General features: G+C 49.5%; 1 protein-coding gene across 1 annotated transcript in view; it reads left to right on the top strand.

Moving 5' to 3' along the window:
* The first annotated feature begins 415 nt into the window (after positions 1 to 415).
* The window catches only part of LOC119952125 (sodium/hydrogen exchanger 2-like), a 230432-nt gene continuing 213794 nt past the window's right edge, over positions 416 to 17053 (top strand). Inside the window, exon 1 of the mRNA XM_038775699.1 lies at positions 416 to 1005. Coding sequence (XP_038631627.1) covers positions 675 to 1005 — 331 coding nt within the window. The 5' untranslated portion in view covers positions 416 to 674. The remainder of the gene's footprint in view (positions 1006 to 17053) is intronic.

The raw sequence follows: 17053 nt of genomic DNA on the forward strand, positions 1-17053 counted from the left end.
TGCCTTCTTGAACGACTGCAGTCCGTGTGGTGTAGGCGCAAAAACAGAAAATCTTGGATCATCTTAGCCGGTCTGACAGCGTCTGTGGAGCGAGGACGGAGCTAACGTTTCGAGTCTGGGTGACTCTTTGTCAAAGCTGGTGCTGGTGCGCTCACGGTGCTGTCGGGAAGGGAGAGTTCCAGAATTTTGACCCAGCGACAGTGAAGGACGATGGTAGTCAGGGTGGCGCGGGCCTCGGAGGGGGACTTTTAAGAGGTGGCGGTGTAAAACAAAATGGTGGACAAACTCAGCAGGTCCTCAGGTGGCGCCCCATGAGTCTGCTGAACTGGTCCTTCTAGGTAACAAAGCTGGCGGGTTTGGGAGTGAGGATATGTTAGTGAGAAGATAGAATAAGGATGAGCTGCGAGAGACCCACCCCCCTGGTCGAATGACCTTCAATTCCTGCAAAGTCTGGACTCACAGCTGGATGCCAGGCATGGTGCCGTCTTGGAACTCGACCCCAGCGTAAAACCAACCCGTTGGCGTGGGGAGGATCGGAATTAAAATAAAACCATGCACCTTTGGAAAGAAAAAAAAAGGAGACATTTCAGCTTTAAATATAAAGCAGCCCGCTAGAGCCTCAGTCTCCAGCTCACTTTTAAAGGGTGCGGTGGAGAGTGAGCACAGGCTGTTCAATGGCTCTGCTCATCATGTCCCGTTGCAGTATGTGGATTGGCATCTTTTTATTGTTTGAACTTTTAGCAGGGGGCTCGCTGTTCGCCGAGACGGTCTGGGACTCCCCGAAAGCAGCCGGGCGGAGCAATAATGAGAGCCTGCACTGGAATCCGGTCACCTCCAGCCGTCAGCCCGAGTCCAAAGCAATTCAACCGGTCTGGAGCCTGGAGCACGAGGACAACCAGACGACATCCACCGACAGGCTGAAGATCTTCTCCCTGGATTATCATCACGTCCAGGTCCCCTTCGAGATAACACTATGGATCATGTTAGCATCGCTGGCCAAGATAGGTAAGGGCACGGGGAACCTCTCTCGTGTGCTAAACACTCTCCTTTATTAGAACCGCCTCAGAGACAGGTCTGTAGGGAGCTTCCTTGGTTCATTCTCCCCATCTTGTGTTCCCAAGAGCCGATTACCCGGGGTCCAGCAAAAACTGACAGCTTCACCTTACTTTGTCGATGCATGTACACAGGTCCCTGTTGTCACAGTTCAGCCTAAGAATGCAACCCAAGCTATCTCCTTGAGATTTGTGGGGTTTTTTTTAAATCTGAGAGAGCTCTCCCCAATGTCTGTCCAATATCACCATTGTTCCATACACATCCTTAAAATCTGCCCATTGACTGATTTGCGATAGTTAAATATGTACAACAGTTTAATGATCTTTGTGGGAGCTCGCAGCTAGTTTAGCTTTGGGCATTGTAATACAATTCAAGGAATCGTTTATTTCTTGTTTGACATTTTCAAGAGAGGAAATAAAGCTGTATTTGTTTAAAAAAAGAGAAAACATAGCTATTCTTTCAATTCCGTGAATTATAATTTTGTAATTTGATCCAAGGAGGGACTGAAATTGTTTAGGATACAGAACAGATTCAAATTCTCTCTTTTTTGAGCACAGATTTTCAAATTAGATTCGCCAAATCGGGCTTCGAGGAAGAGATGTGTGTGTGTGTGGGGGGGGGGGTGGGGGGTCTGAAAGTGGGGTGACCTCTGATTTCTGTAGGTCAATCATCACCTTTTCCTATTTGTTGTCTTGTTTGCATTTTAATTTGAAGTCAGTGAGTTATGTTTTCTGCACCTGTCATGGTTTTCATGTGGCTAGCTGGCACTGTCTTTCCAAAGTTAGCGTGGAGTCCTGGGGGCAGGCCTGGGAAGTGTGCCAAATTAGTAAGACCAGAAGACCATAAGACAGAGGAGTAGAATTTTTTTTTTTTAAATTTAGAGTATCCAATTATTTTTTCCAATTAAGGGGCAATTTAGTGTGGCCAATCCACCTACCCTGCACATCTTTGGGTTGTGGGAGCGAAACCCACGCAAACACGGGGAGAATGTGCAAACTCCACACAGACAGTGACCCAGAGCCGGGATTGAACCTGGGACCTCGGCGCCGTGAGGCGACAGGGCTAACCCACTGCACCACCGAGAGGAGTAGAATTAGGCCATTCGGCCCATTGAGTCTGCTCTGCCATTCAATCATGGATGATGTGTTTCTTATCCCCATTCTCCTGCCTTCTCCTCATATTAATTCTTATTAATCAATAACCTATCTATCTCTGTCTTAAAGACACTCAGTGATTTGGCCTCCACAGCCTTCTGCTGCAAAGAGTTCCACAGATTCACCATCCTCTAGCTGAAGAAATTCCTCCTTATCTCAGTTTTAAAGGATTGTCCTTTCAGTCTGATGCTGTGCCCTCGAGTTCTAGCCTTTCGAATTAGTGGAAACATCGTCTCTATCTGCGCCTCTGAGTATTATGTAAGTTTCAATAAAATTCCCCCTCATCCTTCTAAACTCCATCAAATACAGACCCAGAGTCCTCAAGCGCTCCTCATATGACAAGCCCTCCATTCCGGGGATTATTCTTGTGAACCTCCTCTAGACCTTTCCAAGGCCAGCACACCCTTAGATACGAGGCCCAAAACTACTCACAATACTCCAAATGGAGTGTGACCAGAGCCTTATACAGCCTCAGAAATACGTCCTTGATCTTCTTTTCCAGCTCTCTTGAAATGAATGCTAACATTACGTTTGCCTTCCTAACTGCTGACTGAACCTGTATGTTAACCTTGAACTTGAACCAGGGGCGGCCTTCCCCCCTACCCGGCGGGGTGGGGGGTCCCGGCGTAGGGGAGTGGCGTCAACCACTCCGGCGTCAGGCCTCCCCAAAGGTGTGGAATTCTCCACACCTTTGGTGGCTAGGCCCGCGCCGGAGCGGTTGGCACCACGCCAACTGGTGCCAAAACCGGCACCAGCGGCCTTTCAGGCCCGCCGCCCGGCGCCGGGGGTGGCCGAAAGGCCTTCACCGGTTCGCGCATGAGCCGGTGGTGACGTCAGCATCAGCTGCTGCTGACGTCACCACCGGCGCATGCGTGCTGGGGGATTCTCTTCTGCCTCCGCCATGGTGGAGGCCGTGGCGGTGGCGGAAGAGAAAGAGTGCCCCCACGGCACTGGCCCGCCCTCCGATCGATGGGCACCGATCGCGGGCCTGGCCACCGTGGGGCGCTCCCCGGGGTCCAATCGCCACGTGACCCCCCAGGACCCAGGGGGCCCGCTCGCGCCGCTGATCCCACCGCCACCAGAGGTGGTTCAAACCACGGCAGCGGGACAGGCCTCCCAGCGGCACGACTTCGGCCCATCGCGGGCCGGAGAATCGCCGCAGGGGCCTTGCTGATCGGCGCGGACGTCATGCCGATCGGCGGGGCGTGATTCCCGCCCCTGCCAATTCCCGGGTGGCGGTGAATTTCTGCCACGGCGGGATTTTCGGCAGCCCCGGGCGATTCTCCGATCCTGCTGGGGGTCGGAGAATTTCGCCCTAGGACTCCAAAGTCCCTTTGTGCTTCAGATTTCCCAAGCGTTTCTCCATTTAGAAAATAGTCTATGCCTCTATTCTTCCTACCAAAGTGCATAACTTCACACTTTTCCACATTGCATTCAATCTGCCACTTCTTTGCCCACTCTCCTACCCCCTCCAAGTCCTTCTGCAGCCTGCCTGCTTCCTGAACACTACCTGCCACTCTACATATCCCCTAGCCTCCCCTCTTGCCCCAACATCCCCTACTCCGATGGCAACAATTGAGGAATTATTGATTTATGGGGGGGGGGGGGGCATGGTAGCATAGTGGTTAGCACAGTTGTTTCACAGCTCCTGAGCCCCAAGTTCGATTCCCGGCTTGGGTCACTGCCTGTGCAGAGTTTGCACTTTCTCCCTGTGTCTGCGTGGGTTTCCTCTAGGTGCTCCGGTTTCCTCCCAGTCTAAAAATGTGCAGGTTAGGTGGATTAACCATGCTAAATTCCCCTTAGTGTCCAAAAAGTTTGGGTTGGGTAGGGTTACTGGGATAGGGTGGGTGGGCTTATGTAGGGTGCTCTTTCCAAGGGCCGGTGCAGACTCGATGGGCCGAATAGCCTCCTTCTGCACTGTACATTCTATGATAATACTTGAATTGTGCAACGTGGATTCCAAACGTGCTGAGGATGAATGGGTTTAAGTAGTGACGCATTAAATTCTACATTAATTATCATATCATAGAGCACAGAAATAGGCTTTTTAGCCCACAGTTTCTGTGCCAGCTCTTGGGAAGAGCTGCCCAATAATTTTCACTTGGCTACTCTTTCCTCACCAGCATTACAGTTGCTGTATTAATTTTCAAGTATTCGACCAATTCCCTTGGTAAAACGATTATTTCTTAAGAGTGAAATAATTTAGTGATCCGTGCAGCGTGTGGATATTGCCTGAACTTAATATTTGTAGTCGAGTGAGTTGAAGATGTTTAGCTGTAGCCAACGCCTGTCATTTTACTCAATTAGTGAAGGTTGTTATTTGAGGTTGAACAGAAATGAACTACCCAGAAACACAAGCATTTGTGATCAGATAAGTGTGTGAATTGGAATGAACAAGCAAATCCCAGAATACGAATACCATAGACTCCCTACAGTTCAGAAGGAGGCCATTCGGCCTATCGAGTCTGCACTGACCCTTCCAAAGAACACTCTATCTCGGCCCACTCCCCCGCCCTATCATCGTAACCCCGTGCATCGATGATGGCCAATCCACAACCGGCACATTTTTGGGCAGTGGGAGGAAGCTGGTGCACCCAGAGGAATTCCACACAGACACCAGGAGAACATGAGAACACAGACGGTCACCCAAGGCTGGAATCGATCTGAGTCCCTGGCGCTGTGAGGCAGCAATGGTGACCACTGTGCCGCTCTGTCATTGCTGTCATTGGCTGATGAACTTCCTGGATTGTGTTGTGAAGATAAAACTAGTTTTTGCCCTTGATGCGACCATCAATTCACTCAAAGACACGAGTAGAAGCAAACCGAGGTTTTAATCAGCTTAGAACAGAGCCTGCCTGCGACTAGTACAGTACTGTGGACCGCCTACAGGTCAACTGCTCTTTATACTTCCAACAACTCTTTTAACAAATAACTGCTTCCGCCGTCCTAGAAATATCCACCTGACTGTCCATTTTGATTTTAGGTTATTACAATTACAAAATAAATTCAGACTGTAAACAGCTTGTCGTTAGTATTGGAGGCTGAAAGTAAGATCAGCTGTCGGCCTTTCAGCCCCTTGAGCCTGCTGCACCATTTAATTAGCTCTCATTTTTTACTGACTATGTCTGTATTCCTATCTCTATTAATCCCCTCAGCCTTCCAGGATATCTGTGCTTCTCTAATCCTGGCCTTTTAAAGCATTCTTCATTTTAATTGCTTGGTCATTGATGACTGCGCCTTCAGCTGCCTTCGGCCCCGGGATCGAGAATACACTTCCTCTCCAGCTTTCCTCTTCTCCAGCTCATATTCCTCTTTTAGGACGTGACTTAAGAGCTATCTCTTTTACCAGGTTTTTGATGTGGAGATGCCAGGGTTTGACTGGCACAGTAAGAAGTCTTACAACACCAGGTCAATATCCAACAGCTTTGTTTGGAATCACTAGCTTTCGGAGAGTAGCTCCTTCATGACCTTTTGGACTTTAACCTGGTGTTGTCAGACTTCTTCCCAGGTTTTTGGTCACCTGACCTAATAAGTCACGTGGCTCCGCGTCATAATTTGTTTGATGATAGTTCTGTGAAGCACCTTGGAATATTTTACACGTCCAAGGTGAAATGTAAATATAAATTGTTGTTGTTTTAATCAGAACCCCCCTGCTGTTTCCCCATATGTCTGAATCTCCTGTCTTAACTTCCTTTCTAGAAATCTCAATTAATTCTGCACACATGGCCTGCTGAGACTGTGCAAACCATATTCTCGCAATTGTTTGTGCGATGGCATTTTTTTACTGGATTAATTTTTAATCCCTTTGGTTTCGGCCTGCCGTTCATCACATCCGCTGGTTGCATCTTTCAAAAATTAAATTCAGTTCCAACATCATGAAATATTTATCACGCATTCTCTCGGAGCTGGGGTTAGGTCCTCACCTTCACCTCACCATTTTGCACCTTCTCGCTGGTGTTTAACTGAATACCTGGGGATTGGAAATACCCAGGGATGCTTTTGTTTTACAAGACTTCCAATATTTTTGCACAATGAGCTGATTTATTGAAACATTGCTTCTATATAACAACAAGGTTGTTTTTGTTAAAATTGCTAAGTCTATGAAAAGTAGAATTTGTAATTTCCCAGGCACATCACTTGAGTGAAAAGGCAGTCTGTCACATTCATATCTGCTGTTTTTCAGTGGGTTGCACTCTTGCCTCTGAATGAAAAGGTCTTGGATACAAGGCCCAGTCTAGGGATTAGGAGTACCTAGTCTAGTCTGACACTCTCTCAGACCATAGATATAGGTGGAGAATTAAGCCTTCTCCCCATAACCCCTGATCCCCTTATTAATCAAGCAATCCCCTTATTAAACAAGAACACCAGATTTGTGCTTGAGGTGCTGTTACCTACAGGGCAACCCGCCGGTTGCCAGTTAGCCAATTTCGACTTCCTCCAAAACTTCACCCAGCGCCATTACTCTGTTTCTTCTCTCCAAAATGCAAAGCCTAGGAACACACTGAACTGGCAAGTACTCTTCTGCTTAAAGAAACATTCTGATTGTGGGTCCACGGACCAAAAATAAGAAAAGAAAGTAAATGGGAACAAAGGAAGTAAACAGGCAGGACTCTTTCAATCTGCACGGTGTTTTTCTATTTGGGAATAGGTTAAAAGCTCAAGAGAAAGGCAGCACATGAGCACAGTATTGAATCAGTGCAGTGTTGGAGGTGCCATCCTTTGAATAATACTCAAGCCAAATCTGCACACTCAGATGGGTGTAAAGGATGGAAATGTATTGAAAGAGTAAGGGAATTCTCCCTGGTCAACAATTATGCCTCAACCAAGAACTTAAACAGATTATCAGGTGAGTATCATATTGCTGTTTGTAAGAGTTGGTAGTGAGCTGCCATTATTGCTTATGCGGACAGTGGATCTCTGCAGGAAGGAGGTAGGACAATTCAGGAATGGAAAATTTGAACACAGCAAGAAAAATATCAGGGCTCTGGATCAGAGCAGTGATTTGAGTAAAAAAGATTTGACGAGGAAGAGCTTAAAAAAGGTAATATGGCATTGGTGGAAAATAGAAGAAAAAGCTAAATATTAAGACACAATGTCAGAATGTGTGAAGCTTTCACAACAAAAGAGGTGAATTAATAGTGCAGGTAGAAATTAATGCATTTGATCTAATCTTACAGTAATGTGGTTGCAAAGTGACCAAGACAAGGAACTAAATATTCCAGAAAAATGTACATTTGAAAGAGAGGAAAAATGGAAAGGGATTAGATAAAGCCCTGATAATAAACCAAGGGATTCAGTATAATGGAGGGAAATTATCTTAACTCAGAAAAGCAAGGTGTAGAATTCATCTGTCTGGAAGTAAGAAACAGCAAGAGGCACAAAACACCAATGCAAGTCATTTTTGTCCCCCATTTTACTTTTGCACTAGATGTCTTTTTTAATAACACCTTTAGAAGGTGTGTCATCCTCAGTCAAGCTATTAACCACATTTCGAACAGAAATATTATTCAGACCTACTGCCTCAGTGATGTCAAATTTAATTGCTAAATAAATTATCTTATGTTTAACCCTAATATAGTTGTTTAAATATATAATTTGTCATTAATATATTGATGTTATATGCTCCACACATCCTAAAAACTGCTATGTACATGCGAAAGATAGACACCATGGGTATCACTGCACTGAAAATGAGGACCCAGGTTCGATCCCCATCATGTCCATGGACCCTGGACACAATCACTGTCCATGTGGAGTTTGCACATTGTCCCTATTTCTGCGTAGGTCTCTCTCCTACAACCCAAAGATGTGCAGGGTTGGTGGATTGGCCACGTTAAATTGCCTATTAATTGGAAAAATATTTTTTTTAAGCTATCAATTTCCAGCGGACCACTCTAATGGATTGGCTCTCAGTGAAAATTGGACAGAGTATTTCTTGCAAGTTCTTGTTAATGTAATGGATTGGAGGACATGAAGTTTAAATGCTGAGAAATTAGTTGGTAGGTTTTGTCAGGGTTTTGTGGACAATGTTTTGTAAAGTTTTCATTATGTCTGTTGATAACCCCTGGCCATTGTGGTCATAAGTATTCCATTGTGGTCATAAATGTTCAAACAATAAAGCATCATAGACATTTCTTAATTCATTATGAATGTAAAATTGTTATCTTTTAACATATTAAAATGTCACGTACGTCTTAAAGATATCAATACTTGTCTGTTTTTTGGTGCAATCTTTAGCATTTTTGTCAGCAATACGTAGAACCTGCTTCATTGAGATTTGTTCATTGCCTGTGGTGCCTTTGACAACAGTGCAATTCTCCCATCAATCAAATGCTTTTTATGCAAAATGTCTAGAGTTGCACATATATGAATGATTGACTATAGCTGGGAGGACGCTGGGGTTTTTAATGCAATTAATTGCTGCATAATTTAAGTTTTAATCAACACTTCTCAATCCTGATACTTCTGTTAATGTGTACCATGTTGTCTGCCACTTTTCAGAGATTATAAATGTTATTGTATTCAGACAGAATCAGATGCATTAGGCGCGTGTGCCAGTCTGGGCAACTACACTGCTTCATTCCATCAATAATATATTGCAGTAGCAGAAAGTGACATTAAGTCCGAGTTCACTCAGCACTAAAACAGTGTTCATAAAAAGAGTTGTGTGTGAATGCTACGATAGTTTGTGGATGATCCTGGTTTTAATTTTTAGTGCATGATATCGAGCCACTGGATAACTGCAAAATGTTTTACAAGGATGATACCAGAACCAGCAGTTTGCACTGCCAGAAAGGGGCTTTTTTGCCCGAGACAAGAGGAGACTGGGGGTTGACCCAATAGAGGTCATGAAGATTATGAAAAGATTTTATAGGGGAGTCGAAGAGACAGGGCTGGATTCTCAGTTCAGGAGACTATGGGCTGGATTCTCCGATTTTGAGTCTTAATTGCTGACGCCGGTGTGGGAACCGTGGTGGTTTACGACAGAAAAATGGCACAACAGCTGCACCGATTCAGCTACTTTAAATGGGCGAACACCATCGCCACGTGGAACACAATCAATTCCATAGAAAATAGGCCTGGATTGGCTCTGTCTGTGATTGGCGCACATGAGGCTCACACACCGCAGCCGCACTTAAACGATCCTTCCCCCCCTGCCCCCCCACACCGTCCCAATCAACAAGATGGCTGGAAGGAGAGCAGGCCACGGTTCAGAGATGCTGAGCTGGATACCCTCATGGACGCCGTGGAGGAGAGAAGGGTGATCCTGTACCCCACACTGGTAATCCGGCCCTTCCACCCCCAGGGGCCAGCCGAACCCCCACCCTGCCCCACATGCCAGCAGCCATGCCAGCCTCCATGGCCTGGTGCCCCGGTCACTGAGGCCAGAAACTACCCAACCCCTGGGCTGCATGCTTTGAAGGGTCTAACGGTGTTGTATGTGTACCCCCACCCCCCGCAGGAGAAGGCAGCGCACAACCTCCATGAGCGGGAGAATACCGGAGGGGGACACCCAGAACTGCGGCCACTCACCATGCCCATGCAAAGGGCACTGGATGCAGTCGGCGGCCCGTAGGTAAGGGAGGTCACCGAGGTGGTTCGGCGGTGGGCGAGGAAGTAGGACCTGCTTAGTTGCGGATCCCCATGACACCCCCCCCCCCCCACCCCCACAACCTCCTCACCCCCTCAATCCGCACCTCCTTCACCCACCTCAGCCCACCCCCCTCATCCATCACCCCCCTCATCCATCACCTCCCTCAGCCCCCTCATGCCCCTCAACACCGCACCCCCCCTACCCTCCTGGCCAGCTGTATAATCATACATGCCATCTTGTGTCTTACAGGACCTGCCGGGGACGGAGCCGGTCCATCCGGAGCTACCCCGCCTCCAGCCAGTGCCAGAGCCGGTGCCCCACGTTCAGCCGAGCACTGACGGGGAGAGCAGCCCGGGCATCAGTCCTCTGCCAAGACTCAGGACGCCCTGGAGCCCGGGTCAGAGGATGACACTGACGTTCCGTCACAGCTGCCTCCAACACCCTCCACCATCTCAAAGACTATCACCTCGGTTGGGCACATTAGTGAAGAGGCTCCTGCAACATTATCTGGTGCGCACCACACATCGCATCCAGTACAGCAGGTGGAAAGGGGCCAGACGCTCGGAGGGCAGGCCGGCCCCAGGAACCAGCTGCCGCCCAGACGAGTCCCGGGCTTGTGCAACGTCCAGTCCCAGCCACAGTGCAGATGCAGCCCCAAGGACCACAAGAGGGGATGATGGCAGGCATCCAGCACCTGCAGAAGCAGGGGGAGGAGTCCATCCGCTTGCAGGAGCAGGAGGTGGCGCCGGTTATTCGTGCCACCCAGGCCGACCCCAAACGGGTGGCGTCCGCAGTGGAGGCATTGGGGGGCAACGGTTGTGGCTATGGATCACTGTATCCAAGGCCTGGGGCATTCTGTGCAGGCCGAGACCCAGGACAGGGCTGCCATCTCACAGGCAGCCATGTGCCAGAGCCGCCTGGACATTGCAGTGGCGCTCATCAGCATGGTCCAGTCACATCGGTGGCATTGCCCAGGCGCTGGACAGCATTGCGCAGACAATGGGCGAGTTGGCCCAGTCCCAGAGGGAGGTGGGAATGGCTCCGATCGCACTCCCGTCCAATGGAGTAGCCCAGTGGCCATTGGGCACACCGAGGTAGGAGGAAGTGATGGGGCCCGTCCTGTTGACTACCACAGGGGAGGTCCTGGAACACCGCAGCACCTTGGACTCTCCTCCTCTTGTCCCTGGTGCATCTGGTGGGCAGCGAGCAGAACAGGTCGGCACAACGCCACCCGTGACACCCGAGCAGCGTCAGGCCCATCCAGGTCGGGTCACCCCAGGAGATATGCGCCAAGGGGGACTCTTTTCACAGGGCAGGAGTCACAGCAGGCCGCCTCCATCCATTAGGTACCGTCTGGGGAATCACCTATGTTGCTCGTTCTGGGTGAGTGTGCTTAACACTCAATTTGTCTCTGTTTCGTTCCTTAGCTGTGGAGTCGCCAGGTATCGTTAAGATACCGCAACAAGTTTCAAGTTCAAGTTTAAAGCAATAAATCCATACACCAGTTAGTAAGTTCAAACAAGACACGTTTATTATATTACAGTAATCTACTAATCATGCATATAAATTTATAAGACTAGGCTAATCCTACCACTAATAGGCCAGATACTTATCTGGGTAAGGGGACTGTCGGATCAGGGAACAATGGCCTCTAGCTTTGCCCTGGGTCCGCAGGCTTCCAGTAGTTATGGACTAAAGGAGGTCAGGAGTGTCTACTCTCGTAGCGTGCGTTGTGACACTTACATGTTGGCGGCTACTGTCCAGACCTCTCCTCCTCAAGGTTCTTCTGCTGCAACGGTGTTCTGCTGGGATGGCTGGCTGGTCAAGGAGAGGCTGGCAGAGAGAGAGAGCTGGGGTCGGGGTCTCTGTCTTATACCTCTCTCAGAGTCTCGCGCCCACCTGGGCGGACCCTCTATACACTTGCAATCGATTGGGTCTCTTCCCAATCGATTGATTTGAATTCCCCAATAATGGGGCAGTACCTCGATCACTGGGCGGTTCTTGGGACTTATTGTTTTGGACTTCTTTTGGCGCCGAGAAGTCTGGCCTTCCATTTAATGTATCGATTTGTGTTAACTTGTTTCCATTGTACCTGGGGATCACCCGGTATGGCCTCAGTAGTATGTTAACTTGTTCTTTTCACAGTGCTGTCAGGTTTTTGCAGCAGTCAGAACTGGTTTCTGCAGTAGTCAGAATACACAAGCGCTTTGCAAGCTGCTTGCTTTTGCAACATGCCCATTTTCCCTGCATTCCTTGTAATCTTCCATTTTCTGTTGGGCAGTGGTCACCCCAGGTGGCTACACCTAGGCGTAGTGTTAGGGCATGTAAGGCAAGAAAGTTAGACACCAGTTAAGTACGGGTGCAGGGCACAGTTGTGTTATGGGTGCTAGGGCACAGACTGTGTATATATTTCCATGCAATAAACATCTGTTAACACGGTTAAAACCTGCCGGTGCTCAGTTTGATGGGTATTGATGTGAGCTGGTCCAGACTGGCCGGAGGGTTGGGGGGGGGGGGGGGGGGGGGGGGCTGTGCGGCGGGGGAACCAGTGCAGGCTCTGTGGGAGGACCATGCTTCCCCTCCCCACCCCCTGTCCCCCACCCCAGGGATTCGACAGGACCGTGTGATGACTGGCCAGCTTGCATGTACGGATCACCCAGGTGGAAGGTGCTACTGTGGGCATGAGTCAGACATTGTAATACGATGTGGACCACCAGAGCTCATCGCAGAGCGGGTTGTCGTCATCCTCCTTCCCAGGGACCCGGTCAGCTGTCACTGCCAACCCCCAGGGCCCTCAGCTCGTTGCCCCGCAGGTGTATATAACGGAGGGTTGAGCAAGCGGGCGGTTTGGCTGTGTGGGAGGTGAGAGGGTGTGGGTCTGGGATGTGGTGTCTGTGCCTCTGGCCAGCAACCCTGCCCCTCCTCTCCACCCCCTCCCTCCTTGTTGGTGAACCTTGAGGTGATCACAGTGTCCGGTGCGCGTTAGCCCTGGTGATGACATCATGCTGCCTCCTCTGCCTGTCCGGGCCCCATGTGCTGCTCATCGTCCGCCTCCCCTGCATTCTCCGTGTCAGACGAGGCATGCACGTCCTCCTCATCCTCCTCCTCCAGCACATCTTCCCTGTGCTGCGCAATATTGTGGAGGATGTAGCAGATCACCATGATGCGGGCAATCCTCTCAGTATCATACTGGAGGGCCCTTCCAGAGATGTCCAGGCACCTGAAGCATCTTCAGCTTGGTGAAGTACCGCTCGATCACACTCCTGTTCACTGTATGGGCGTCGTTGTAGAGGCTCGCCATGTCCAGATTGGTGGCATCAGCAGCGAGTAAACCCCCATCGCCCAGCCGCCAACCACTCAGTTTGTGGGGGTGCACCTCGAACATATCATGAATCACCGAGTGTGCCAGGGTGAAGGAGCCGTGCACACCACCCGGGTATCGGGCGCAGAGGTGCACAATGCGCAGCTGATGGTCACAGATCAGCTGGATGTTCATTGAGTCGTTCCCCCTTCGATTAGTGTAGACTGGCCTGTTATTCGCTGTTGCCCATAGGGCGACATGCATCCCATCTATCACCCCCTGGACCCAGGGCATGATGGCGATGGAAGCAAACTCCTCTGCACGGGCATCCTGGTGGGCTCGGTCCACATGGAAATGGAAGTAATGATCCGCCTGAACGTATAAGGCCTCCGTGACGCCATGGATGCCCCTGTGCGGCGAGGTCTGTGAGATCCTGGACAGGTCCTCACTCGGCTACTGGAAGATCGTTGTCACGTAGAAGTTCAGGGCGATCATCACCTTGACGGCCGCTGAGAGTGGGTTTCCTCCCCCTGCGGTGCCACGTGTGCCATCATGTGGCAGATGTGTCGCATTGTCTCTCTGCTGAGCCGGAGTATCAGCCCAGTCCGGCAGGTCCTCAAATGACAGGCGCTGCCGGTACACACAAGGCCTCATGCAGCGTCTCCTTGGCACCTCCTCCTCGGCCTGTTGGGCGGCTGGCTGTTCAGGCTGTGCAGTCGCCACCTGCCCCTCTACAGCCCGGTCCTCTGTAGCCCGTTCCTCTGCAGCAAGGTGCTCTGCAGCAAGGTGCTCTGCAGCCCGGTCCTCGACAGCAAGGTGCTCTGCAGCCCGGTCCTCGACAGCAAGGTGCTCTGCAGCCCGGTCCTCTGCAGCAAGGTGCTCTGCAGCCCGGTCCTCGACAGCAAGGTGCTCTGCAGCCCGGTCCTCGACAGCAAGGTGCTCTGCAGCCCGGTCCTCTGCTGGTCATTCCTCTGCTGGTAGCTCTGCTGCTGGCCGCTCCACTGCTGCAGCTTCCCCCTCCTCTCTGAGGAGGAGGAGGTGCCAAGGAGGTTTTTCCCTGACCTTCTATTCCCTGCTGCAACGGGCCCTCCTCAAATGGGACGGGTGGTGGAGAACCCAGCCCATGGTGGGCAAGACCAGGACAAAGAGCCATCAATAAAATACCCAGTAAGAGAATTTTTTTCCCTTGGTAATGATTAAAACTCATGACAATTAAGAAGTAATTTGTAGAAAATATGTCTGGAGAAGCGCGAAAAGCATTTCTCCCTTGTATTTCCAACACATGTCAGGAGTGTGATGGAAATACTCGCCATGTATGTATCTTCTAGATCAGTCAAGAAGCTCAATATCATCCAGGACTCTTTTTGGCAGCCTTTTTCAGCAGCAAATATCTACTCTTATGATCCCAGACTAGACCCCAACAGTGGCTAGGATATTGGGACCAAAACACCAATATTTTAGTTTGTTTGTTTAAGACTGTGCGGAAAGAATGATTCACTCCAGGAATGGTGGCATGAAGAAATAGGGCTTGATTAGTTTTAAAGCAAAACTTTATTATGAATACAATATTAACTTTTTAACTTCAAACCTGAGCAAAATAGCTTACCCCTCAAACACTCCTACTCGATTTACGAATGAACATGAAAAGAAACATACAGCTCTCAGTCTATCTTACTGTGGGAGCATTGTCGACGTTGTATCAGTCAGAACACAGTTCAACTCCTCTCTCCAAAGCTTTCTCCAAAAACTACTTTTGTAAAGCCTTTCAAAATGGCTCTGCTTTCTTTGGGTCCACCCAGCAATACCCTCAGCTCCCCAAGCTGAAGAACAAATGATCTCTGCAGGCTGCAGAGCACATTCACTCCCCAGGGGCTTCTCCAGTCAAACCACAGTCCAGTAGTCCAGACTGAAAAACACATCCCTTTGTTAATTTCACCTTCTGCCTGCTAAAAGCCCCCAGGCCCTGCAAAACAGAATTATTTTTAAACAAACATGACCACTGCAGTCAAACACATTCTTGCCCCAGGCTTTTAACCCTTAAATTGACCAATAGCTTAGAATCCAATATTACCAAAGTCTGGATAAAAGCAAATTACTGCGGATGCTGGAATCTGAAACGAAAGGGAAAATGCTGGAGAATCTCAGCAAGTCTGGCAGCATCTTCAGGGAGAGAAAAGAGCTAACGTTTCGAGTCCGATGACTCTGTCAAAGCTAACAGACAGAGAAAGTGGGAAATATTTATACTGTGGAGTGAGAATGAAAGATGAGTCATAGCCACAGAAACCCAGGGAAACTGGGTGCTAATTGCCACAGATACCAAGGGGAAAGAGTGTTAATGGCAGTCCACAGAGAGGACAAAATATGTGAAAAGTCAAACAGCAGGGAAACTAACATCAGAGGATGAACTGTAGGTGTGGGGGGAGGGGCAGGGGGAAGCAAAGAGGAGAAAGGTGCAGGAAAGGTGGATAAGATGGGGGGGGGAAATTAAATGTATATTAAATGTAATTGTATATTAAATGTAATTGGCTGAGCGCCAACTCTCCAATACTTCCTCTTACCTCCCCCTGGACCATGACCAGACCACTGAACATCGAACCAACACCGTTAGTGACCTAATTTCCTCCGGATGCCTTCCCCCTACGGCTTCCAACCTCTTTGTCCCCCAACCCCGGAGAGCCGGCTTTTACCTACTTCCCAAAATCCACAAAAAGGACTGTCCCGGCAGGCCCATTGTGTCAGTATTTTCCTGCCCCACCGAACTTATTTCCTCTTATCTTGACTCCATCCTCACTCTGGTCCATTCCCTCCCCACCTACATCCGGAATTCCTCTGATGCACTGCGTCATATTGACAGCTTCCAGTTCACCGGCCCTAACCGCATTCTATTCACCATGGATGTGCAATCCCTCTACACCTCCATCCCACACCAGGATGGCCTGAGTGCCCTTCGCTTCTTTCTCGAAAAGAGACCCGGACAATTCCCATCCACCACCACCCTCCTCCGCCTGGCTGAACTCGTTCTATCTCTCAACAACTTCTCCTTTAACTCATCTCACTTTCTCCAAATCAAAGGTGTGGCAATGTGTACCCGCATGGGTCCTAGCTACGCTTGCCTTTTTATGGGGTATGTGGAACATTCCTTGTTCCAGGCCTATCCGGGCCCCCTTCCACAACTCCTTTACCGATACATTGATGACTATTTTGGTGCCGCGTCATGCTCTCGTCCAGACCTGGAAAAATTCATCAACTTCGCTTCCAGTTTCCACCCCTCCATCACTTTCACCTGGTCCATCTCAGACACTTCCCTTCCCTTCCTTGATCTTTCTGTCTCCATTTCTGGCAATAGACTATCCACTAATATCCACTACAAGCCCAATGACTCCCACAGCTATCTGGACTACAGCTCTTCACACCCTACACCCTGTAAGGACTCCATCCCTTTCTCTCAACTCCTTCTCCTCTGTCGCATTTATTCCGACGATGCCACTTTCCAAAATGGTGCTTAAAAAATGTGTTCCTTCTTCCTCGACCATGATTTCCCACCTACAGTTGTGGACAGAGCCCTCAACAGTGTGCGGTCCATCTCCCACGCCACTAGCCTCGCCCCCTCCAATCCCTGCCAGAACAAGGATAGAGTCCCCCTCGTTCTCACATTTCATCTCACCAGCCTCCGTATGCATAATCCGCCGCCATTTTCACCAACTCCAGCGTGATGCCACCACCAAACACATCTTCCCTTCACTCCCTCTGTCAGCATTCCTCAGAGACCGTTCACTCCGAGACAATCTGGTCCACTCCTCCACCATACCCAGTACCTCTCCCATCACCCATGGCACCTTCCCATGCAATCGCAGAAGGTGTAACACCTGCCCCTTTACGTCTTCCATGCTTAACATTCCAGGCCCAAAACACTCATTCCAGATTAAGCAGCGTTTCACTTGCATCTCTTCC

Source organism: Scyliorhinus canicula, chromosome 17 (genome assembly GCF_902713615.1).
Source record: "Scyliorhinus canicula chromosome 17, sScyCan1.1, whole genome shotgun sequence".
Taxonomy (NCBI): domain Eukaryota; kingdom Metazoa; phylum Chordata; class Chondrichthyes; order Carcharhiniformes; family Scyliorhinidae; genus Scyliorhinus; species Scyliorhinus canicula.